This window comes from Mirounga angustirostris, unplaced genomic scaffold (assembly GCF_029215605.1).
Source record: "Mirounga angustirostris isolate CCGP_5_RB_7025 unplaced genomic scaffold, mMirAng1.0.hap1 SCAF_9, whole genome shotgun sequence".
Lineage (NCBI taxonomy): Eukaryota > Metazoa > Chordata > Mammalia > Carnivora > Phocidae > Mirounga > Mirounga angustirostris.
In genome coordinates, this window is record NW_026991717.1 from 32432603 (window position 1) to 32458456 (window position 25854).

The 25854-nt window shown below is 51.1% G+C and overlaps 1 protein-coding gene across 4 annotated transcripts in view; it reads right to left on the reverse strand.

Moving 5' to 3' along the window:
- LOC123861013 (dual specificity protein kinase CLK3) overlaps positions 1-25854 on the reverse strand; it is an 84283-nt gene that overhangs the window by 34421 nt on the left and 24008 nt on the right. For 2 of the 4 annotated variants that reach the window (XM_064570150.1, XM_064570149.1), the window contains exons 3-9: positions 25454-25519; positions 17891-17962; positions 17596-17668; positions 4909-5092; positions 3498-3769; positions 3133-3387; positions 1626-1724 (exon numbers count right to left, since the gene is read on the reverse strand). In XM_064570150.1, the coding sequence (XP_064426220.1) occupies positions 1626-1724; positions 3133-3387; positions 3498-3769; positions 4909-5092; positions 17596-17668; positions 17891-17962; positions 25454-25519 (1021 nt within the window). The remainder of the gene's footprint in view (positions 1-1625; positions 1725-3132; positions 3388-3497; positions 3770-4908; positions 5093-17595; positions 17669-17890; positions 17963-25453; positions 25520-25854) is intronic. The other 2 variants (XM_064570151.1, XM_045899714.3) reach the window with 1 other exon arrangement.

The window sequence follows — 25854 nt, forward strand, 5'->3', positions numbered from 1 at the left end:
GGGGCCCAGCAGCGTGCACTCAGGGCCGGGAGAGACGGGAGGCCCGTGGGCCTCTCAGGAGGCGCGTCTTACCCTGCACTGTGCTGACGGTGACGCCCCTGGAGGTTTTACGGGGAGGGACAAGATGAGATCTGTGTCTTACAATGCTCTCCATGGGGCTGGGAGAACAGGGGCGATGGAGGCCTGCAAGGAAGCCACTCCAACAGCGGGGAGAGGCCCAAACCAGGGTAGCGGCGGTGCAGGCAGCAAGAGAGGGGGAGAGAGCAGAGTAGCGGGGTGCGCTCGGCTCTGCGGGCTCCCAGGAACAATTTCCTGGTTCCTGGCCTGCGCGACTTGCACACCCACTGACAAAGGGCACAGGTGGGACGGGGACTGAGGCAGGTGAGGTCTGGGGAACTTTCACCTCTCTTCTGACTGCTCCCCATTCTGAGAGAAGGAAGTGTGATCTCCTCCTTTCTCCCGAGAGAGGGAGAGGATTATCAGCTCCAGACACGGATCCCCTCCTTCCCTGCTTTCTCCATGGACCCCCTCACAGCCCCCAAGCCTCCTAGGCCACCGAACACCACCAGATGGCAAAGGGCACCTAGGCCTTGCCTGCTGGCTCGCCTGGTCTCCTCGAGGGGCCCCCGGTGTCAGGCAGAGACTTCTGAATGTGGCCTCCGAAGCACCAGCCACGCGGTGACTGGCAGGCAACTTGGCATCACTGCTTCTCTGCAGGCTGCCTCCAGGAGCTCTGTCCCTTCCCTGGATGCAACCCTGATGCCCACCGCTGGTGGCCCAGCAGAGATCCAGAGCATGAGGCCTGCAGTGTGGTGCCCCAACGGGGCCCAGCCCCCAGAACAGGAACATTCAAAGGGACAGAACAGGCCCTGAGGAAATGCCCCCAGTGTGACAGAATGTGCAGCTTTAAGCCCCTCCACCGGGCACCTCCCAAGCCCTCTGTCCAACATGAGGCTAGCATGCCTGGGCTCTCCGGCCCCCACTCATCAAGCTGCTCTTAGTAAGAGTTGGCTGGGCTCATGCCGAAACTCACACCTAAACCAAAGAAATGGGGGTGGGGAAAGGGCTGGTTTCCAGCAATTGGAAAGACTCGGTAGAGGTGCTAAACCAACCAGCCAACAAACAAACCACTGCCCAACCAGACTGAGAAGGACAACTGTGAAGGACTGGGCGAAATCCTACAAACAGGGGCTGCTTCTGCCGCACTCAGATTCCTCTGCCTGCATGTCAGTCCTTGATCCATTTTAAAGAAAGGGAATGACAGGCGGTGTTTAGGGAGAGCGGGGTTGAGCCGGTCCGAGGAGAGCAGTATGTCACAGGTGGCTTATGACATGATGTTTAGGGCATGGGTAGCTTCACACTAAAGGACGGTTGTAATTAACGAGCCAGCCATTGGTCCAAAAGGGTCAGACGGAGGATTTCTATCGTTCTGTCAAAGCTGGGGGGATCTGTCATCCAGTTAGCAACCCTCAGCTTCTGGCCGGAAAAAACACTTAACCTTTGGAACCTTGAGACTACATGCAAGAAAGCCACCCCTGGGAAGGGGGTTCAGATGGGAGGGTGACAAGCAGGGCCAGCCAGGACTGCCACGCTGTGGACCTCCCTCAGAGCTCCAAGAGCCTCACCTGCATAGGTGGTGCCATCGATGTCCACAGACATGTTGATGCTCCCGATGCTGCCAGTGGCCAGGTTCAGCGCTGCAGCCGAGGCCTCTGATCTGTCTTCTGTTGGGGACAAGGGAGACAGCGGGCCTGGTCAGGCCTCCCGGCACTGCAATGTCCTCTCAGAGACTGTCCCACTCTCCTGGTCTGGCCACAGCTGGCCGAGGCCTCCCACTTCTAGAAAGCATCCGTACACCTTCTCCTGAGCGTCAGGTCTGGCAAGAGAACCCAGACTTGCCAATGTCCTATCACTTGCTTTCCCCATTTTCCGCTGAGCCACTTACTTCCCCCGCTTCCTCTGTTGTCCAAGGAAAGGGATCACAGGCAGCAAAGCACTGACCCTGGCTCCTGGCTGTGCACCGACACTTTCAGCATGACTCGGCCAACCCTAACTAAGCACCTACCGACCCATCGGGCTGGGGAACCGAGATGAGGAAGACCCAGTCACTACCTCTGAGAACCTGCCTTTCCTTCTCCTCCACTTAAGCGGGCTGGGTCCTCAAGGAGAGGGTTTGCCTGCCCAGTGTGTGGCCCGGCACCTGTGACCCATTTCAACCTGACCATCTGTGAAAGCTGCAGGTGCTGGTACCCGGGGCCTCTGCCTGGCTCAGCCCAGACTCCGTCCTTTCACCATGCAGCCAAGAATTCTTCCAGATGAGCTGTTTTTCTCTTAGTGTCTGGCTTGTGCAGGACCAGGGGCACCGGCCCTGAGAGGGGCACAGAGCAGAGCTGTTGCCGCCAGCGTCCTGCTCCTCACCTGGGGACGGGGGCAGGGAGTGCTGCCTGCGAATACACACAGCTCCCTTCACACCTGACTTCTTCCCATCACATGTTTGCTGAAGTTTGTTCTGCGACAGTGACAAGGGCAAGAACCGCAAAGAAAGTGTGGGGGCAGGGGGAGGAGGGAACAAGGGGCATGGAGTGTGTGATTCAGGAGAGGAGAAGGCAGGGCACCTGAAAAAACGAGGAGGGGGAGGGAAGGATGTCAACGATGCTACCAAACTTGTATTTCCTCTTTTCCCCTGGTTCCGGAGGGTCACAGGCAGCCTGGCCTGAGGCACTCAGGCCCCTGTGGAGGCTTGGGGATGGAGGGGCTGCCTTCCGCCCAGAGCCCAGAGCCCAGAGCCCAGCTCTACATCCGGGGAGGCGCTGGGGGGAAGGCTGAGCCCTTTCATTTAGACAGATCAAAAGGCTGGTGAGGAAGAGGAGCACAGCAGCTGTCCCTGAGGGCCTCTGGCCCCTCCTCCTTGGACTCCTCTTTTTTGCCAGAGAACGGGGCGCTGCCTAAGGCAATTTTTGGTCAGCTTGGTGAGCTGAGATCCCAGTGGCCACAGAAGCACCATGTGACTTTCTGGCCTTGAGACCGTTCTGGGATGTGAACCCCAGTCCCAGGATGTGAACGGGCCCTGGAGGGGAGCCCAGGTCGGCACCCAGCAGGAGGGGAGGCCCTGCCCAGGGGCCTGGCGCTCACCCCTGCCGTTGATCCTGATCTTCATGGGCAGCTGCCGTGCCACGCTGAACAGGCTGCGCTGGAAGGCCTGCTGCACGAGGCGCTGCTCCTCCTCCGACAGCCTGGACGCCTTCTTCTCGGGGGGCTCCCCTGACTCCAGCCGTTCCCGCAGCTGTTCCAGCGCGGCCGTCCGGGTACCGGCCTGCTGGCCTGCCAACGCCACGGGCACAGCCAGGCGATTTGGCACGGGCACTGTCGTCACCGGGACGCCATCACCTGGCAAAGGCACAAGCGCTGGACTGATTCACGATCCCCCGCCCCGCACCTGACAGTGGGCTCTGCCACTCCCGCCCTGCCCACCCTCCTCCCCGCGGGGCCCTACAGACCTTTCCTGAGAGTGGTTGTGGGGGGTACCCGAGGGCTGCTGGCATTGGCGCCACTGCTGGAGCCCAGCCCGAGGATGGGGAAGCGGATCTTGGGTGGGGAGAGAAGGGCAGGGGCCCCGGCGGTGGCGGCAGCAGGCGAGTAGCCCAGGAGGGAGGAGCTGTAGCTGGGCCGCCGGCCCTCCCTCCGGTTGCCGTCGATGGCAGCCTGGAGCTCGGCCGGGGAGCTCAAGGCTTTCTTCTCACACTCATAGGCATAGAGATACTTCATATACCTGGAGGGAAGGAAGGAAAGGAGGAGAATAGTCCAGGACGGTACCAGAGGCCACCCAGTTTAAGTTTATGGGTCTCTGTGGGACAGGCCTCTGGGACACAGGATCACTTGGCAGAAGAGAAAGGTCCAGGGTGGCCAGATGCCCTGCCCCAGGCCCCTCTAGCTGCTACTCAACACTGTACCAAACTCTGCTCCAAATGGAGGCACCGTTCCTTAAGAGAAATAAAGAACATCATCACTCATGTTTCATGTTTGTTTTGGCACCGTTTTAGGTACCATTTAGAAATGTTTTTGCAATGTCTTCCTGGCTCCTGGATGCCCTCACCATTCTGAGTCAGGCTGGTCAGGTAGGAGCACTGTTTCCTGTCCCTCTTTGCATCACATGTCCCAAGAAGCAATTCTCTACCCAAGAACCTTGAGAGAAGGACTGCTGTACTGATTACAGCTCCGTCCCCAACTTCTGCTGGAACAGTTCCAAAGATAAAGCCTTTCTCCTTTTCAGCATTCTGCCTCGCTGATGCTCATTCCATATTCTCCAGAGAGCAACAACTAGTGTGTGCCAACGAATAGATTCCCCTCAGCCCTCATTCTCTGATGCTACTCTTGGTTCCCCTGCTCCTAGGACCCCCATAATTAACTCAAATGATGACAAAAATAGGTCCCAAATCCCAGGTCCTCTGTTGCCGGGCAAGCAGAGTGTCGGGTAGGAAGGGCTAGGCTTAGGGTGGAGGTGCCGTGTGGGAGATAATGTCCTGGAAAGAGTGGCTACGGGGCCAGAAGCCCAGGGGTGAATCTCAGCTCTACTACTACTAGCTGGTATGGCCTTGATCAAACCACTGAACCTCTGAGACTCAGTTTCTGTTTCCTGAAGAATGAGACAGCACCTACCTCACAGGGTTGATGGTGAGGTCTGAAAGAAACAGAATGGCAAAGTAGCCTAGGCAGACACTTGGGAAATGGTGGCTCTCATGATCACTTAGGTGTAGAAAGGGATTCATCTCAGAATGCTCCTGGCTGCATTGGGAATTCCTCCCATCTTGCCCACTGTACTGTGGAGTTTCCTTCCTTCCTCTCCTCTAGGTTAAAACATCCCCTTTCTCCCAGCCTCAGCTTCCTTTGCCTAAGGCCCCGGCCACTCACTGGGTCCTCAGGGTAAAGGCGGCGCTGGTGATTGATGTGGGCAGGTTCAGGCCTTTGGTGATCTCCCGCCAGATCTTCTTGTTGATGATCTCTACCAGGCCCCCCTTCTCTGTCACCAGTTTATACAGCATATACAGGTCCAGGATCTGCTTGGCCATGATGGGGATTCGGTTGATGGGGGTCCCTGTGATTGTCCAAATAGAGAAACAGGGTTGTGTCATCAAGCAGAGAAAGAAGACATATGCATGTGCCCAGCTTTTGCAGAGTTGGAAATATGTTCATGAATCTGCTTTAATCTGACTCAAATTCCCAAAGCTGGAAGCTATCAAGACTAGCTGCCAGTTCTCCTTGGGATGAGCAGAAAGACAGGTCTGACTCAGAGGCTCTGTGGTCTTGCTTAAAACATGAGCCTCTGGCTCCGTCTTCCCATCTGTAAATAAGAGGGCTGCACTAGGTGGCCTCAAAGTTGGGCTTTTGTTTTGTTTTGTTTTTGGCGAGCAGGAGGAGTCCAGATTCTTTCCTAATGATGTGGCAACTCACACCCCTCTGGGGCCTTCAGAAGCCACTTGAGCGGTTCCACCACCCACCTGCACGGCTCCGGTGCACTCTGTAACAGTACCGCCTGCTTCCTCCTCTCCTGCGGCAGGACAGAGAGATGTTTTCTCTCCTGTGTCCCCACTGAGTCAAAGCGGCTGCTGGACACACACAGGTCTCCAGGGGGATGAAAAGCCACTGAACGACTCTCTCCCCACTAATCGCTCCACCCCTCCCTGGCCTCTGAAAGAGGGAGGGTCAGAGCAGCTTCCGCCACTGGCCCTGAAGGGAAGTGAGAGGAGCAGGGACTTGATTAGGAAGCCTGGCACCAGGCAGGAAGGCCCACTAATGAGCACCAGGGGACGGCAGGGAGGGCGGGCCCAGGGTCCTTCCACAGGCCGCTGGGATGCTCGGCAGGAGGCGTGATGGATGACTGTCATTTGGCAGCCTCAGGATTAATGATCTGGAGGTCAGAGGGGAGAATTCCACAGGGAAGGGTCACCGTCCGGGGCAGGGTATGAGACTTGTTGCCTTTTGATGGCAAACTCCTTTTACTGCACACAGGCTGTTCTCCTCTGCCTCGGCCCCCTCCCACCGCCCAGTCTTGCCGAGGTCTCGCTGACTGCCTGGTGGGCGGTGAGCCAGCCTGATTTTCGAGCAGTGCTGTTTGTTTCAGCTCCTCCTGCTTCTTTCCCCTCAAGGAATGGCATTTTCTTCCCAGCCCTGAAATGCTGGCCTCAACAACTCTTTCACGGGGTAATTCAAGCAAGAGAATGGAGCAAAGGGTCCCATGAAGAGCAAGCAGCATGAACATGGGGGCGGGGGTGCTGTGTGGCAGCAGTGTGAGGAGGGGGCATGAGGTCTTCGAGAACTCCGTCTTGGTCAGCTGGTCCTCGGAGGGTCAAACACAAAGGGGTCATAGTGTTAGATCCAAAGATACACAGGTAAAAATAGCAGAGGACTGTGGGTACCCTGCCAAGACATGCAGCTTGTGTTGGTTAACTTTTTCTCTCTGTGCTGCTCTGGACAATAAATCTGATTCCTGACATAAGCACAAGAGCCTGGTCTGGCAGAACTGGTCTCCTGGTAGGACCAGGGCCAAGGTCCACCTCCTTCTGGAGGCCTGTCTGCCCGAGCACACTCATGGTCCAGGCCAGTTTGCATCCTCATGGCATCACCTGGAGCCTCTGGAAGGACCACTCTCAAGGTCCCCTCACATTTCCAGAAGCTTCTAGGACATCTCCACGGTGACCTGTTCACTTCCAAGTCAGAATGTTCACACTGAGCTCACCGTTATCCCCAAAGCCAGCCCCTCCTTTCTCACCACTTCCTCTTCTTCCAGCAACACCATCGTCCTCTGAGGTCTCAGGCAGCACTGGCCCCTCTTCGTTCCCCATCGCCCACCCTGAGGTGGTTAGGAGGCTCCTCTGATTCTTCCTTGGAGGCGCCTCTCAGATGTATCTTCCTTTCCGCCCACGGCGGCCTCTTACCCATGCGCTCCACCTGCGCACTGCGGCCACCACGATGCTCGCGTCCTTGTTCCACACCACAGACCCTGACGCCTGCCCAGTCTCATCACCCGGGTTCCCCACACCCCTTAAAAGATTGCCTGTGAAGTATTTCAAACATCCCGACGACGCACTCTCTCACTCTTTAGCTGGGTCTCCTCATGACCCTCCCCAGACCAGGCTCATTTCTACTCTACTCTCTGCTTTGTGCTTTCCCTCATCAAGCCTAACGTGACCTGCCTCCGCTCAAATCCTCTACACATTGGCCTTCAGGAAGAATCTTCTAACTATCCCAGTTCAGGGGGATTTCTTCTCTCTCAGAATTCCTATTACAAGCCCTACAAAGCTCAGCAGGTAGTCTCTAATCGTTTTACGTACATTCACCTGGCATCCTAGGAGGATTGTAAGCTCCGTGAAGGCAGAGAGAGACTGCTTCCCCCTCACCATGCCCTATAAGAATTATAGTGTTTAACAGATTAAACTGTCGTGCAGATGGGGGAAAAAAAGGTTTCTCACAGTCAAAGCAACCAGCTATGGGTTACCCAACTGGGACCCTCTGACGCATTTCTGTCATGCTTGTGGTATGCCCGCCAGACCTGTCACCAGCATCGCGTGTCTGATGCTGACAGCCCTGAGCAGAAGTCACCTTCTCCTCTCAGGTCCCAGCAGGTTCATTAGGGTCACGACCCTTAGTAAACAGCCTGGGAATGGAGGCCCAGGGTGCGTAAGCTCTTTGTGTCCACGTCCCACGCAAAGTGGACAAGCAGCAGCAGAACAGATGGAGAGCCAGGGGGGTTGGAGAAGGTAAAGAATCTATGACTGCACTCAGTGGGGTCAAAGGGATGAGGAAGCAGGGGTTAAAGAGTGAAATATAGCTGGGTCTGTGCCATACACAGATGGGCGCGGCTGAGTGTGTAAGATCAGGCAGGGGGCTTGCCCAGCCGATGCAGTGCTGTCTTCCAGAACAGTCACCTTGGGGAACCAGCTACCCTGCGGTTTTGGAAATCCATTTGCAAATGGCCTTCTGAGTTGGCATTATTTTCATTAGAATCTCCAATGGTGGTAAACCTTCAAACATAAAGGGTGTATTTTACGTTTAGAAATGGTCGTTCATGGAGGCAAGCCAGAATACGAAGTGACCAGGCCGTTTACACTGATTTTATCTGAAGATGAGGTGTAGTCATAAACCATGAGAGGTTCTCAGGTGTGGCTCACACTGCTTCTGGAAACAACCCCCTAGAGAGGAATTATACATTTACTCTGAGTAGTCACTGCACTGTCTAGTTATTTGAGGTGGCTTCTTTGAAAGGTAACGATGTTATAGTTGTAGAAATTTCATGAAAAATGCGCCTTTTTATAGTCGTGGAGTGTGACTGCATGAGGCTGAGAACTGCTCAGGGCGGGGGAAACAGAGGTAGGTATGGGAGCTAGGACAAGGAAGGGGAAAGTGGCATTTGAAGTCAAGACTGTAAATCTAACCAAAAAGTGACTTCTTCCCAGCCCCTCTGGGGAGAAACCACAGGTCTGGGGTGCACTGGCACCAGGTGGTGGGCCCCACAGTCCTGCTCTGTGGTCCAGCCAGGCACCCTGGTTCAGAGATCAATGGATAAGGAGACTGGGCACGTTCTTCCCAGAGTCTGGCCCTCTGTGAAACTGCTAAAAATAGCTCCCAGGGCAGGAGGCCCCCGGGTGCTGTCAGAAACAAAGCTGAGACTATTCTGAGTGCCAGCTCGAAATGACGGTATGGTTTTCTCAACGTTATCCAGACAATCCAGACACAAAACCTGTCCTGGCTTCCATTCTTCTGACAACCAAGAAAGAGGCTGGATCCTCAGGCTGGTCTGTCTCTACAGTCTGCTCTAACGGACCTGGCACCCATCTCCCTTGTCCCAAGGAGACTCAGCTATGAAGAGAGAGGGGGAGAAGGCCTTTTAGCTGAGTTTACCTTCTGAACGAGAACCAATATATCATACTGGGGGGTGGGGATGAGGATTGGACATATTCAGGTCTCAGTTTCTCCATCTGTGAAATGAGGAATTTGGATTAGATGACTTTCAGTCCCATGAGTCTATGAATAAAAACTTAAAACAAAAATTGATAGTCGTGATTATTACCGAAGGGAGGGTGGCTTGGTTTTAGGAGCTTGCCTGAATTATGGAATAATGTTGCCAAGTGACCTTGAGATGGTGGTTTAGGAACTTCTCCTAGGAAAGCCCCTGTGTGGCCACAGACCACAACGTTCGTTCTTTCCTCAACCTTGAGGGGAAGAGGGGTGTCTCTGGCCTGCTCTCTGGGCTGGATTAGATCTTCCTCTAAGGAGGCTCTTCATCTGAGAGGTGACAGGTGTCTGTCCACAATAAATGCAAAAGCAACCTGCTAAGAACCAGGAAGGAAGCAAGCAGCCACTTCAGAGAGCGCTCTGTGGGTCACTGGTGTTGGCCCTGCAGGAGGCTGAATCTCCGCCCCCATCACGCCTCCCAGAGGGGGTGTGAGTACCTGACGGGGAAGCCTGTGTACTGTCAGTCACTGCTATCAAAGCAGGAGCTAGGATTGAGGGTAATTAATCATGCTCCTTCTGACAGGAATCCAGGGCCTTATCTGCACCCCAAGAAATGCCGCTGGTCTCCAGTTCCCTCCTCAATAAAAGAGACTGACAGTTCCAACAAAGAGGGCCCTTATCAGATTTCAGCCAGGGAGCCTGAGGCAGCCCAAGGGACAGTGTAGAAAAGGCTTTTATGAGGGCCAGGGACCCAGCGAGGCTGTGGGGCTCCTGGGGCTTTAACCCTTGGGTGGTGGGAATGCTGCTGGGCACGGGCACTCGCAAGGCCAAAGCTGTCATCAGGAGCTTCCAGCCAGATGGAGCCAAACAAAAAAAAGTCCTGCTCCCTGGCACCTTGCTCTCCTTCCTGCCACTCAGACTGTGGAGATAGAGCTAGGGGTAGGGGTGAGGGCAGATGGAGGAGATGGCCTCCTTGGGCACTGGAGACAAAGATGGGAGATGGCAGGAGTGTGGGAGGGAGGGCGACTTCCTCCCCACTGCAGAGAATGGGCCCACTTCAATGATGACCAGATGCAATTGGGGGCAGGGACCCCAGACAGAGTCACATGGCTGCCTTCCTGCCCACTGATCAGGGGTGAGGGCCCAGGACCCAGGACACGGCCCTGCCAAGGACCCTCGCTACTTTTTCCTGGCTTTAAAAAAGATCATTAATCATTTCCATTGCCTGTCAAGAGAGCTGGGCGGCCGAGTGGAGAGCCTAGTAGAGTTAAGACCCATGTGAAGCAGGGAATGTGTACAGGCAGACAGGCTTCCTGTCCATTCCTCTGCATATTAATTCTTACCCTGCTCTGGTCCTGCTGCCCAGAAACAGGCAGAGAAATGACTGATTTCCCTCCTAACTTGTTTACGTAGAAAATACTTCACCCTAGGAAACGGGGCAGCCGCGTCTGGCAGCGTGCAGCACAATGTGCAGCCGACTGTTCCGCAAAGCAGAGCAGAGGCAAGATGGACAAATATTGCCATTTTGCACTGACAGGTGTCTCGAAGCCTTCCACCTCTGATGTCCCAGGGAGCAGGTCTAACAGATACATTCTACAGCGCACTAAGCTGAAGGATACAGCTCACTGGAGTTTTACTTCTGTGTACACTCCTCAGATCAAAATACAGAATGCTTCCAGGGCCGCAGGAAATTCTCGCGCCCCTTCCCAACCAATATGCATCCCCCACCTCTTCCCTCCCAGGAGGCAGCCATTATCCTGACCCGTATGTCCGCAGGTGATTTTCTTCAACTTTGTATACGTGTAACTATGTCGTATCTACTCTCTCATGTCTGGCTTCTTTTGTTCAACATTAGGTCTGTGAGAGCCCTCCCGTGTGTACAGCAGTTCATTCCTTTTTGTTGCGTGTGGAATTCCACTATAGGACTGTGCCACCGTTTGTCCATTCCACCGCTGATGGACGCTGGGGTTCTTTCCAGTTTTGGGCTCTAACGAATGGTACTGCTCTGAAGACCCTGGAGATGTCATTCAGTGAACGCAGCATTCATTTCTGTTGGGTATACGCCTAGGAGTGGAGTTACTGAGTAACAGGGTCGGCCTATGTTTAGCTGTAGTAAATCCTACCAAGTACATTTCCAAAGTGCTTGTGCCCATTTATACTCCTAGCAGCCAACCTGAGAGGTTCACTTTAAATTCCTCACTCTTTTTGGTACTCTAGCTCAGACTAATTGCTTTAGGTGAAGGTCAGTGTTTAATGCTGTCTTTTCCTATGGCTAATAATCAAATGAAGGTTAGGGCTGTGCTGTCTCCTTTCTCAAAAACTCTGTTCAGAGAAGTTGGCCAAGGAGTTAGAAGGAGGCGAACCACTGGGTCTTCTCTGCTTTGACTGCTGCTGATCAACAGACCTGACTGGTGTTTCCAGAAGAGGGCGCAGAAAGTTGGCTGGGGAAAGGCCCAACAACTCAAGGGCCTTTTGGCCTGGGGAATGCATGGCTGTCTTTCATTGTCAATCCGTGGCACTAGCTTCTCAAGTGTAAGTGTGACCAAACCCCTGCTTTAGACTTTTCCTGCACCAACCCTTGGATGAGGTACTAAGTATTAGTTCACCTGGAACAAAGATGGCAAAACTATCAACTCCATTTTACCAAGTGCTAAAAGTATCAATAAAAGATTTGAGGAGGTGGGCGCCTGGGTGGCTCAGTTGGTTAAGCGACTGCCTTTGGCTCAGGTCATGGTCCTGGAGTCCCGGGATCGAGTCCCGCATCGGGCTCCCTGCTCAGCAGGAAGTCTGCTTCTCCCTCTGGCCCTCACCCCTCTCATGCTCTCTCTCTCATTCTCTCTCTCAAATGAATAAATAAGATTAAAAAAAAAAAAAAGATTTGAGGAGGTAGGGGGCACGCCTGGGTGGCTCAGTCGGTTAAATGTCTGCCTTTGGCTCAGGTTGTGATCCCGGGGTCCTGGGATTGAGCCCCATGTTGGGCTCCCTGCTCATTGAGGAGTCTGCTTCTCCCTCTCCCTCTGCCCATTTCCCCATCTCCCCAGCTCGTGTTCTCTTTCTCTCTCAAATAAATAAATAAATAAAATCTTAAAAAAAAAAATTGAAGTGGAGGGGGCTAAATTTAATGACAAAATTGGGCTCTTCAAATTAATCATGCCTTCCAAAAACCAGGATCCCTTCCCGTTATTATGGATAACTAGTAGATATAGGGCATTAAATGACTATTACAAGTGGAAAAAAGAAAAAAGCAGTTTATCAGTAGTAGTTGAAACACCTGAGGAGAGAAAAAGATTTGGCCTCAAAGGCTGAGAGACAAAGATTTGCATTTTATTTTATTTAATTTATTTATTTATTTTTAAAGATTTTATTTATTTATTTGACAGAGAGACACAGCGAGAGAGGGAACACAAGCAGGGGGAGCGGGAGAGGGAGAAGCAGGCTTCCCGCTGAGCAGGGAGCCCGATGCGGGGCTCGATCCCAGGACCCTGGGATCATGACCTGAGCTGAAGGCAGACGCTTAACGACTGAGCCACCCAGGCGCCCCAGATTTGCATTTTAGACTTTCATTTGGGGATAAAGTTAGAAAATGAAGCCCCAAAGCCTATTTCACCTGACAAAGACAACATATTTTAGTCGATCAGGAAGAGTGTCCATGGCACAGACCATTTACTTCAAGATAAAAAGAATATATGAGAAACTGCCTCCACCAAAAGGCAAAGCAATATATGTCATGAACATTTCCTTGCCTGAGATGGATAGATAAGCACACAACAGAAGGAAAAACACTCAAATTGCACTTTGAGGCAGACCAAACCCTTTTCCCACAGTAAATTCTTTGTATATACACATCAAAACCAGATTCAACAATCCATTTGGGAAAACCAAGGTCAGTTTGCAGCCTTGAACAGAACTAGTGGGGGAAGGAGGGCAGTTCTCTGGGTGAGGTCTTGACAAAACTTGTCCTCTGTGTGACTAAGCAGTTCATTTACCTGGTGTGTCCAGCTGGGGCAGGGAGAGGGTGCTCTGGGTGCGTGCACGATGTGTCAGAACTTCCGCCTCCTATGCCCTACACCTCCACCCCATCCTGCCCTGACAGATGGCAGCCTCTGTGCTACTGTGAACTGTCACATCTGCCCTTCCCTGAGAGATAGCCTTACCCTGAGGTGAAGACTCCTCTTACACGAATAGTTCTACCTCTGAGTTTAATCGGCTAGATGCTGTCAGACCCTACCGGACACCCCACCATGGAGGCGGACCAGCATTCTCTGTGGGGCTCAGAAGGCTGAAGGAGAGACAGGCCTGCCCATTGCCCGAACAGGAAGCGATGGAGCTGCTGGTACTAGGGACCAAGTTTTCAAGTGCAGGAGAGGGAAAGAGCACTGGCCCAGGAGTCAGGGGACAAATGCTAAATTGGCTCTGCGGCCTTGGCAAGTCCCTTAACCTGGTGACCTTTGCTCTAGCTCTACCCCTTAGAGCTGGAGCTGTGGGGAGGAGATCAGAAAATGGGTTGAAAGGGTTCTATAAAGTTCACGGGATAATAAAAATAACAGCAAAATCGATTCTTTCTGTTTCACGGCCTAGGGAACAAGAAAACAAGCTTTTCTTCCTCACTGATGAAGAATGGAGTTGTTTATAAGCCTCTGCTTATCAGACTTCCAAATTAGTTCCCCTCTGGCCTACTTAGATTTCCCCCTGGAATATCTATCACAGAATGATATCTCAGAAACCACCCACAGTCAATTTAATTAGCCAGAGAATTTTATTTACAATAGTTTCGCTTTATTTCTGGCACAGAAACGTGTGTGTATTTTCTACACACACATGTGCGTGCGTGTGCATGCAGCCAAAGGTAAGCAAGAAGGGGCATCGGAACTCTGAAATCTAACCAATCTTTCTAGAGAAACACTGGTGGGGCAGCAGAAGCAAAGGCAACTTGTTGACTTCAATTTGGCTTAGGTAAGGAAAGGGGAGAAGCACTTGGTCTTGGGGGTCAAAACACAACTGTTTTGATAGGAAATTGCTAAAGGGGCTTTTCTTTTTTTGGTCACTCAGGGTGGCTCATTATGTGTTGGGAGCTCAAAAGACAGTCATAGACGTAATACAGAACATAGAACTTGGAAGAAACTTCCAGATTAACTCTAACTGAACCCTCTCATTTTACATATACAGAAACTGTGGCCCCCAGAAGGAGAAGGATTTGCTCTAGCTCATGGAGATGGGTGGGGGGCGGATGTGAGCCTGGCTTGGCACTCAGCCTACAGCTCTTTCCCCTGCCTGGGTCTCTTCTCAGGCTCCTTCTAGGGCAGCTTGCTCTGCTGGTGGGGGAGGGGTCAACGGGGTGCAAGTCACCCTGGTCTGGCCCAGAAACCAAGGTGCCTGGAGCTGAAAGGCCCATCTGTTGCAGTCAATTCACTCAAACATGTTAACAAGCGAAGGAGACCCTGCACAAAGCAGCAGTTATGGCCTGGCCCCTCTCCCACTGGACAGCCGTTTTATCACCTGCAGCTGCGCTCACTGGGGCAGCCTGCTGGCCGCTGCCTCCCTCAGAGCCCTGTCCCCGTCCTCGGCGGTGCAGCCTGCAGTATCAAAGCTGCCTGCCCCCACTCCCGGCCCAGGGGGGAGTCACCAGGCCTTTAAACTCAGGCCGTTTTCAGTGGCTCCTGTGAAGCCTACGTTTCTCCTTCCCGTTAGCTCTGGAGGAGCATCGCTGGCCTGCTGCCGGCGTCTCTGAGGCTTTTCCTCGGACCCAACTAATTATATCTGGCTCCTGAGTGCCCCAGACACTCCGATTTGGGAGTGATGAATCAGTCACCAATGTCCAGGGGGCCCTCGGTCTCACCATTGTGTGAAGAGCAAAGACAGCAAGCTTCACATGAGTAAAACTCTGATCTGCTCGCAGCCCTCCTGAGGCGCCCCTGCTAGGTTAGAGGATCAGATGCGAGTTTTCCAGGGAGGAGATCACCATGAGTTTAAAGGGAACCACCTCCACCCTGCCTCTGTGCCTCGCTCTCCCCTCTCTACCCACCGCCGCGCCGCCCCTGCCCCCCCCCCCCCCCGCCGCTTGCCACAGCAAGCTTCCTGAAGGCCCAGCTCTGGTGACACTCCCCATGTTCTACATGCATAGACCAGAGTGCTAACTTCTTGGTCAGTGGGGTGCCGGCTGTGCCCGGGTCATGGGGTCACACGCTTCTGCCTCCGCCTGTGTGGGTCCTCCACTCCTGTTACCTCCTATCCGGGGGAGGTGCAGCTATTCTCAGAGGCCTCCCCTGAACCCCAGCCTGGGAAAGGGTCCCAGCACCCACCCCTTGAGCACTCAGCCGCGGGAGGGGCCCTTGTGATATTGCTCGGCGCAGGCCCCCGCCGCCCTCAGGTCCTGCTACCTGAGTGGAGGTAAGATGATTTCCAGAAAGAATTTCTCTGCAAAGGAAATTTTAGACCTTCACCCTCTTTCCCATCCTTCTATAGTAGTGGTTCTCAACGGGGGGTGCGGTGGGGGAATGTGCTTTTGTCCCACAGGGGACGTTTACACTGTCTAGAGATATTTTTGGTTATCATGACTGGGGGGGGTGCCCCCTACCACAAAGGACTGTCCAGCCCCCTAAGTAAATATGCTGAGGCTGAGAAACCTTGTATTCAGGTAACTAACAAGTAGCAAAATGGACTCCTCTGTTTCTATGGGTGATGCCAGCAAACAGTGAAATACCTCACGTTTTAAGTGCTGAGGACAAAAACGATTTGTCCAGCCTGAATAACCGTGAACTGACGCGATCAAGGGGAGTCACTTACTCCCGCTCAGAAACTACTCGATGGCAGTCTGGCAGTCCCCAGCCGCCGCGGAGGGGAAGGCTTTGCAGCGCACGTTGCTTTTTGCTGCCAGCTTCCAATTACAGGGTGGCTATCGAAGGGGGGCAGCTCAGCCTCCCCGCGCAGGGCCTGCTGAGTAAGGAAAACCTATAGGACTGCTCATACGGCAAACACCTTTTGAGCACCTCCCTGTCTGGCCCCGTGCTAGGCTGGGGACACAAAGAAATGACAAAGTGGCTGTCCTCAAGGAGCTCCTAGTCTAGCGGGGACACAGAGTAGTAAACAAATCATTTCTGAGATTCACTCTTGGCTAGGCTGATCTAACTTCTATTTTCCTTTAAAAAATCCTTCTGGGAAGGGCGACAAACAATAAAGTAGAAAATAAGGCAGTGGAGCCACACTGCTGATTAAAATCTATATTGCTATGGCAGCCCCTCTGAGACGGGATCAGCTCCTGGGTCTGCACCAGCTGGGCTTGTGGAGCGTGTAAATAATTAAAAGGTAATTGGAAGGGAGACCAAAGTATTAAGTGGATTTTTCGCTCTCAGGGCAACCAGGGAGTTTCATTGCTGCCAGTCACATTATCTTTCAGGATTATATTCTTGTTTTTTACTGACACATGCAGCTCCAGATAGCAGTTGGAGGAGTAAACTAATTAGGCTGCTTAGACTGCTTTGAGAGGCTTGGAGATGGGAGGACACCGAGACTCAAAACTTTCAATTGTCTTTGTAAGAAAAACCAGCAGTAATGGGCATGCTACTAGGATAGCAATGAGGCTTTAGAAGGTAAAGGAAGAGGAAGGAGGGGGAGAGAGGGAAGGGTGTGTTGAGGAAGGGGGGAAGAGGGAGAGAAAAGAGTTCACAGAGAATAGTACCTGCTGGGGGCTGCCATTATAGCTCAGCCTAAGATGAAGAGGAGGATTTCAGTCCCATGTGTCAATAAAGGAGCTGACACAGAAACCCGGGGATGCATGATTAGACATAAGCAGAGTCCCAGGCAAGAGCTCTCTCGTGTGGCTTTGTCCTGAAGGTGATGAAGGTGGAGCTATGCAGGTTGCTGAGGACCTTCTCCTAGAGAGGCTGGGTTTCTGGCCATGCTTCCTGAGGGCTGACCTGCCTGGTGAACCCATTGCTATGACAGGATATAAAGCCAGGAAGTTGAGTCACTGGGCTCAAGATTCAGTCACACCAGGGTCCAAAGTGGAGATGGCTGGGGAAGGGGGGATGGGAATGAGAAGGAGAGATGGACAGAGAAGTGGGAAGGTGTATTATGAAGCAGATGCCCACGCAACCTACAATTAAACTGCAGGAACGGCCCAACCAGGCCAGTGCGTGCAAAAAATCAAAGAGCCAATGGATAAGAAAAAAGAGTTAGCCTTCCCTTTTCCCAGATCATTTCAGACCCTCTCAGCAAATCCTGAGGGACCTCTATTCTTTTATTGGCCTTTCTCAGTCTCTTTAAGACTAGGTACACCAATAGGAAACCCCACATACTAGTTTAAGTGATGTCTAAGGTTGCTAGAAGGCTAAGGAAAAAGTACATTTGAATTCGAAATACCTCCAGAGACCAGTTAATCAGAAGAGAGCATCACAAATCAGGCAGGACCAAGTTTGGATGGATCATTCCATTCATTTTCTGCCAAGGCCCTCCTCTGCCCATTTCGATCTCGTTGTCTGCCAATTACTCTGCTAAGGCCAGAACCGATCGGCAGGAAATGCCTCTTGTTCTCCTGGGCTAAGTAAGATGCTGGCACTCTGCACGGAGGAAGCCTAATGGTGACTTGCACACAGTAGGCACTCAATTAATATTCACTGAGTTGAAAAACTGCGTAGACTGCACACTCACCCCTCTTCTGCATAAAGATGAAGAGGTCATCCAGGAACTCTTTCCTTTCCGGATCACCGTCCAGTTCATACAGCTGCAATCCCAGTCCCCCCAGAAAAAAAAAAAACAAAAAAAAAACACACAATGAAAAATTCCATCTAATGCAGAAAGTCTCACACCAGAGATACACAACCATCTCTCTGTTTGACTACAGATGTGACTCACAGGCCACTCCTGTCCTTATTCCTTGGGGATCAGATACAACAACCCACTGGAGAACTGCCCCTTTCGTTATCACAAAGGAAACATTACAGACCTTGGCAAAATCTCGAGAGATCTCTCTTCCCCGGCCTCCATCCGCATCATCATTCCAGGCCAAACCACCATTCTGAAGGGGAACAAAGCACAGAGTTCAGAAGGGAAAAGGACAGAGTGGCAGAGGGCAAGGCAATCATTCAGGGCAAAGACGAAAACCCTCAGCAACTGTGCTATCCTGGCTTAGACTATAAAAGACTGCTCAGCTGACCACCTCTGCCACTCCTACAGGGACATCTTTTGCTTTCAGTTACAGTTCCAAAATAAGAGGGAGTCAGGTGGAAGAATCACATCCATTTGTTGGAAGAGGGTGGGTGTTACTTATCCTTGATAATCCTGAAAGAGAAGGACACAGAGGCCCGACTTTCTGAGAACCTGCTCATCCCTAGCTGATCTTCCAGAAGCCATCACTCTGAGCTGTACCACTTTTCTTCAGGTTCTGTATGGTCTATGCATTTGTATGATTTTTATGGCGTGCTTAGATACTATACGGTATGTTATATGGTATGTTATTAAAGACACCTAGCCCAGCTTCCCTCATGAACACTCTAAGCGGAAGATAAAGGGTCACAGGGAGCAGGACACAGGTCCTGAAGTTCTGGTCTCTTGACCAAGCCTCCCCAGTAGAAGCTGTAAGTCTAGTGATAGGAGGGTCCTCAGAGCTTGATATTATTCCCAAGGTACAGAGACTGTGCCACTAGGGTAAAATGCATTTCCATCAGAGAAATAACGAAAACCTAATCCTAATTTAATTGATTAGGTTAAACCAACACCACTCAGCCCAATAGGAGGAAATGGCAAATATGCCTTTGTTTATGTTCTTGGGACCTGCTTCCTGCCTTTATTCAGTTGGGTAACTCTTAACTCTTCGGATTAGGCAACATCTTCTGGGGGAAGCCTTCCTCTCACTTGTGGCTGCGCTAAGTACTCTGGAAGCAATCTCTGTACATTTTAAGTTTGGAATTTAACGTATCTTGGAATTATCTATCATCCTCACCACACTGTAAGCTCCTTGAGAGGAAAGGGTCTCATCCATCTTTGTACCCCCAGCATACAGCACACTGCCCGGCGCTTAATAGGCCCCGGTGAATGCTTGATGAACTATAACATTGCTAAAAGGCAATAACTGGCTATTTTAATCAATTAAGCACCTCTTCTAAAAATACACACATCTACCATACAGAAGAGTCAAAAAGGCCCTCCACTAGTGGGGAATATGAAATGTCACAGCAGAAGTCTGCTATTTACTTCTGCCATGCTGGTCAGCGGAGGACCTGGTGGATGGGACCAGATGCACGGAGCCTGTCACTCTCTCACTTCTCCTCCAGGACTACATGTGCATGTGCAAGCACTGGGGTGTGCAAATGGCTGGGGAGGGGCATCTGGGGATGGGGAGCAGAGGTTTTTGGGAGGACTTTCTTTGGACTGCTCAGGGATCGGGTTGTAAAACCTTGTCAATAATACAAAAGCCTAGTCTAATTCCCTTCTTTCCTATCTCCTCCTCTAATCAAGCTTGCCTGAAAGCAGGAGGTTATTATTCAGTTATATTTTGGGACCATACTTTGCTTCCCCTACTCAAAGAGGGCTCTGAGATGCAGACCCATTTTCTGATAGCAGCAATTTAGTACACAGGGAGGTAAGTATAACCAAGAAGAACTGACACTCTGTCAGCTGAAATGAAACAGGCTACACCAAATTGTTTCCCTGCTTATCTCGTAAAAGATGTGTGTAAGGAAGTGCTCAGTAAATGCTATCTGACTGTGCACTCATCATCTCCCCAGGCAGACGTTAAGAGATCTCCCTACAGCTCTTCAGCTCAGGGAGGTCAATAACCAAGCAGGAGAAAAAAAAAAAAGAAAAAAAGCTAAGATTCATCCCCACATTGTAATTACAGTCAACAGAAATCTGGTGTCATCTGGTGGCAACTAGCACAATGAATAATCAAGATGAATTATGCCTGTCAGGTCAGCAAAACCAGACAGAGTTACAGTCCCCCTTTCAAAGGATGCAGGAGGTTGCCCTAATGCCCAGTGATTTTGTTTGAGCCAGTAATTCCTGCTGGAAAGTCAATTATCCTGGGAGCCCCTATCGGCTGAAAGACATTTAATGGGGGATCATTGCTGCTTCTGTTATGTCAGCTGTTTACTGCGGCAGCTCAATTCCCAGCCTCTCCAGCTGGAGATCTGAAGCGGATTCTGTTCACAGGAGGATTCTTTCTCTATGGGTCACGAAGAAAGATGAAAACACCATTTTTTTGCTAATTACAGTAACTTCCAGGCACTCAGAATGCTCCCTCAGAAATGATTTAACACTCAGCTGGGTGGGGAGGACGGAATCCACAACCCAGAACCCAGACAGGGCTTCCCACAGCAGGAGAGGACTGTCAAAACCAGCACACCAGTGCAAGCACCGTGTGACTACGTGTGAAAATAAACACCCAGGTGCGAGAGCTCAGCTCAGGAACAGAGGAGAACGCCTTGGGGGTGGGGGTGGGGAGGGGACTGGGGGTTGTCATGACCCCTTGGCTTTCGCCAGCTTTTCTCAAATGGTATCAGAACCCGAGCGGTGGGAGGGTCGGACCTTGCACTAGCTTTGGCCTGCTGTATATGAAACCCTTAAAAATCTGCTTAGTGACGGGCTTTTAGTCTGAAGCACCCCTAGCTCAGTGACCGCAGAGGACAGGGAGATTTGCCAGAACAGGACGGAAAGAGGACATCCAACTCTTTGGGCAATCCCACCATTCCACAGATAGGAATTTTAGTGATGATTTAAAGAAAACAGAGGGCGACAGTTTCCCAGGAGTGGAGGTGTCTTCTTCTGTCCAAGGCAAGGATGGGCCATTACTTAATCTAAAATATCCCGTTGGGGATGATGGGGAAATGTCCACTCTCTTTGCATTACTCTTTGTCTCGGGGCTGTTAAACCCTGCTTCACAGGATTTTCTGGCTGAAGTGAGAGTAATTCCTGGACCTGCCCACCCTTCACAGTCCTGCTGGAATGCTGTTTCCCTGCACGAAGCCTCCCGCCTCTGCCCACTGGGCAGAATCAGGCAGAATCAATGCCTTTCTCCTCTGGGCTGTCACCTAGTGTGCTGGCGACTTGTGCCCCCGCCTCTGTCCCCCGTCTGCGCGCGGCCCATCAGGGTATCTCCCACCCCCAGCACATAGAAAGCACGGACACGTTTACTGAAAGGCAGGGACCTCCAACCCCGCAACGCCTCTGTTCTCCCTCCTCCTCTCACAAGGAGGACTACAGGCTTCCACGCTATCTTCTTGGCTCTGATCAACTACTGCAAAACACAGCTCCTTTAGGCACTTCGAGGTTATGTGCGGGTTTCCTGGCTTATTCACCCGGCTGTGGGTGTGATTGCTGGAAGCCCAGTGATGATTCTTTCTTGGATGCCAAGTGTGGCCGACTGCGACCATGGTGGGGAGGCCAGTGGGGAGTGGCAGACGTGAGTGTGGGGAACACACGTCCAAAGGGAGCCAGCTCAACAGGGCCGAGGGGTCCCCGAGAAAAGCATTTCAGTTGAAGGGCCGCTGCAGGCAAGTCTACGGCCCAGGGAAACAGGCTCTGTGACATTCAATAGCCCCACGATGCGTGCAGGGAAGTCAGCAGTAGCTCAGCGAGGGCTCACTTACTACCACTTACAACCTTCCCAGCCTCTCCTACTTGAGAACCCTCTTAACCTCTTTGATCTCACCAGGAGCTCACAGGAAACTGACAGTTTGTCCCCAAATACCCACCCAGGACTACTTTGGCTACTATGTCCATATTCAGCTTCTTTTCCCCAGGGAAGCCATGGTGTTGTGCCTTTAAATCCCTCAAAAAATGGCAGCGAAAGAAGGTTGGGGGAAGGAGAAAGGGGAGCGGCAAGCTGATGTTTGTGCATCTTCTGTGCAGCAAGGGCTGGGCCAGGGGCTTTGCAGGCATTTTCTCACTGAGTTGTGTGATGTAGAGGTGGTTATTTGAGAGATGGGAAAACAGTGGCTCAAAGAGCAAATGGGTTAACTGGCCTGGGGTCTCAAGAGCTTCCAAGTGGCAGCGCCAATATATCATGAACCCAGGTCTGGCTCTCTCTGTTACGCCCGTTCTGCCTGGTGGGTAGAAAGAACAGCACAAAGTGTTCTCACTGGGACAACAGGAAAGGAGAGAGGGAGGAGGAGAAGAAAAAAAATCCTCCAGTTACAGAATGCCTACAATGCCAAGTCATGGCCCTCGGGGGTCCTCTCAAAGGGAGATTCTTTAATTCCCTGATTCATTTCATTGGTGACAGCTGGGAAGTACAGCCAGCCAGGAAACCAGCCTTCACACATCATCGGCTGGAGACTTATCTAGGGTGCTGGGGGTACTGGAATAAGAATTGCTAACCTTTCACCACTACCTCCAAAACAGAACATCCAGGGTAGGATGGGCCCCTGTCTTCCCCCGGGGCCAGGGCATCAGGGGAAAGAGAAAGAGAGATAAGCAGGTTATGTCTCTGGGAGGACCAGTGGAATATGGCACCTAGCACTGTGACTCACACATAAAAGACCTTCAAAAAACAATGAATCAGTGTAACCTGACTGCTCAAAATTAACACAGTGCTTCCTCAACACCTCAACCCTGGAAGACCAAGGAGACAGAGGGGAAATGTATTCACTCCTAGAAAATCTAAAAGGCTGCCTTACAGAAGAAGAGGAAGGGTTTTTTTTTTTTTTTTTCCCCTTTTCCTTTTTTTCTGTAAAGCCCAGAGGGCTGAACTAGAGTTACTGGGCAGAAGTTGTCATGAGGACAATTTCAGGTGGACAGAATAAGGACTTCTCTAACAATCCAAACTGCCCAGGAATGGAGGGGGCCTTCTCAGGAGGTGGGCAGCTTCCTGCCCCTGGATGGCCATCTGTCTGGGACGTCATGCTGTGGAATCCAACATGAGACAGGGCTGGATGAGAGGGCCTCTAGGGGCCCTTTATGTCCTGAGAAGCAAAGACCCTATAACAAATTCATTCAACACTGATTTCCTGAGAAACCACCCCAGGTAGAGCCTTGTGCAAACTGCTGAGAATAGCCCACCCCCCAAAAAAGTGATTCTCCCCACTGAGAGTTTTACCGCATAGTTGGAAAAACAAGCTGGACACACACAACATTTAATACAGCAAGTCAAAGTGCCAAAACACAAAGTGCCCAGGAGGTGGAAGAAAGGTGGAGATAAAGCCGGCCTGGAAGAATGGGCTGAGGGAAGATTTACAGTGTAAATGAGCACGGAGTGGGGGGGTAAACAGGGCGTGTTTTGGCAGGGAGGATGCAAGTCTGAATAGCTGAGGTGGAAACAGGCTGTGAGATGCCTTGAATACCAGGAGGAAATTTAAACTCTGAACTGTGAACAGGGGGGAGGCAGTGGATGTTTTCTGAACAGAAAAATAAGTTATTAAATTGGTGTTTTAGATGATTTTAATGACCCACTTTTGTTGGAGAAAATAGAATATAAACATACAAATGTATGTAGATACCTAATTGGATTGAGATTATAGGGGATTTTCACTTTTCAATTTTTCATTATATTCGTTCACATACAAACATTTGATCACCTAGGATATACCAGATACTGTGAAGGGTTCTGAGGGAAAAAGAACAAGATAGTTAAGAACCTCTGACCTCATGGATCTTAGTGGAGAGAGAGATGATTAAAAAAACAATTGCTTATTTTTTCTAGATTAACTTTGACTCATCTATCAAGCCCCATCACTTGCTCTCCCGCTTCTCCCTTGCCCCCAGTGAGGAAAATCTGGATTGCAATGAAATGATAGAATAATTCAGTGAACTAACACCTTCACAATATGTAGTCTTTCCAGTAAGGGAGCAGTATGACTCTTCATTTAACAAGAGATACTTTGAATGGCCCTCAGTAATGATTTGCAACGCCGACATACTACTTTTGTAAACGGCACAGAAGACCAGAGAGGGAAAGCCAGCACTGGGGCCTGCTGGCTGGCTGTGCGGGAGTCATGCAGAATCCAGGGTGGGGTGGGGGGCAGTAGGACCAGGGAGAAATGACGGGATCTGTACTAAGGGTAGGAAAGAGAAAGAGGATGACTGTGAATCTTACCAAGAGAATGGAAATGCAGAGACACTGGGCAGGGAATCAAGCAGGAAGCCTTTGAGCGCTAATGAAAAAATAGACCACTGTCTCTGGTGGATAGGGTGTGTGAGAGAGAGACAGAGAGAGGGAGAGAGAATATCCCATAACCCTGGAAGAAGCCAGGTTATGGCAGCTGGTGGTGGCAAGAGCCAAGCTTCTGGGGAGGAGAAAGGGAGAAATTCAACCAGTGTTTCCTGACCAGAGAAGGCTACCTTGGGCCTTTCTTTTTACTGGGATTTGGGGAAGGGGGGGGGGGGGAGGGGAGAAGAGGCACAACCAGACCACGCCTCCAAGATCTTAGGAGCCAGCACTGCATTCCTTAGAGCTGTACCTCCCCAGAGACAGGAGCGCCTGACTTTAAAAGCAATTAAGTATCTAGGCTATTTTAGGATTACTCCTTGACCACCTGGAATATCTTATTAAAGCACAGCTCAGATGTCCAAAGCAATTTTAGTTCCCATTCCTCACTCCTCCCCAAGGCAAGAGTTAACCCTTTCCTTCAGATTGAAAGTGCCAGAGGCTAAGCTTCCAACTCTTCACTTGGGCTCCCCATATTCTGAAACCTCTAAGAAACCGTCCTGTCCTTAGAACACTGTCACACATACTGACAAACTCTATAGGGATTCCTGAGTGTTCTCTGAAAACACAGAATAGTAATGTGTTTCCTTTCTGTCTACTCTATAATCTAATAGATTCTGAACCCCAAGGTCAAGGATGTGGGCAAATTCCTGGGGCCTGAATCTCAAAGTAGTCATTAGCAAAGGAACTAGACTTCAAAGGGGCTGATAGCAAACTCATGGATACTATTAACTGCTTTGAAATATAAAATGTAACCAAAGTATTTGGGCTGAATATTGCTGTTGTTACTACTGTTATTTTTTGAATAAGCAACCCATGAACTACCTTCTCTTGGGCTAGACCTCAGCTCTACTGTGGGTAGCACCTACACACCACATAGCTCTACTGCTGGCCAGGCTTTGATGCTGTAATGTTAAAAGTCCAATTCCCAGATCTTGGTAGGAAGAAAAGAAAAGTATCTTTGCCCTCCCACCACTTTTAACTGATTCCAGGAGGTAATGAGACATGCACAAGGGGGTAATGGGCAGGATTATAGGAGAATCCTAAGAGGCGACTGAAGCCCCAGGAAGTAAAACAGATATTGTTATAAGCAACACTGTTGGACTACAAAACCTTCCTGATAAGATCAGGATTACTGCTCTTAGCTAAATCGCTCAGGCCTTGGAAGCCCTAGAATTGTAATTATCAGATGCACGCCTTCCGCTGTCAGGTAACTTTAGCAGGAACCAGAAAGTGCCTCCCCACCTCTCACTAACAGCAAAGATCAATTCAAACTTGGTGGCTTGGAAAAAGAGCTAAGGGACACTTTTCTGATTAAGCAATAGAAAGGAGGAAGTGTGGGGGGAGGGGAGAGGACAGCAGTCTTACCTTCCCATCTAGGCACACAATCCCTCCAGGCCATAACCAAGAAGACTGCCCAGAAATGGGGTGTTCCTACAAAGGGAGGAAGAAAAACTAAAGTGCAGTGTTGGTGATGTGGATACCCCTCTGCCAAAGAGTGAACCTGCCGGCCCGGCCAAGTCTAAGTCTGAGCCACAGAGCAAAATCCCAGCTCCTTCTCCCGGCAGAATTCCCGTAGGCAGCACCAGCACCGCTCGTCCTGCCCTGCAAGCTACCCGCTCCTGAACTCCCACAATGACCGCTGCCATCCATTTACACCACAGAGCTCAGAGAGCCAGCGGTGGAGAGCTGAGGAGAACACCTCATCTGACCTTCATCTGAAAGAAGGGGAAACTGAGATCTGAAGAGGTTAGGAAACTTGCCAAAGT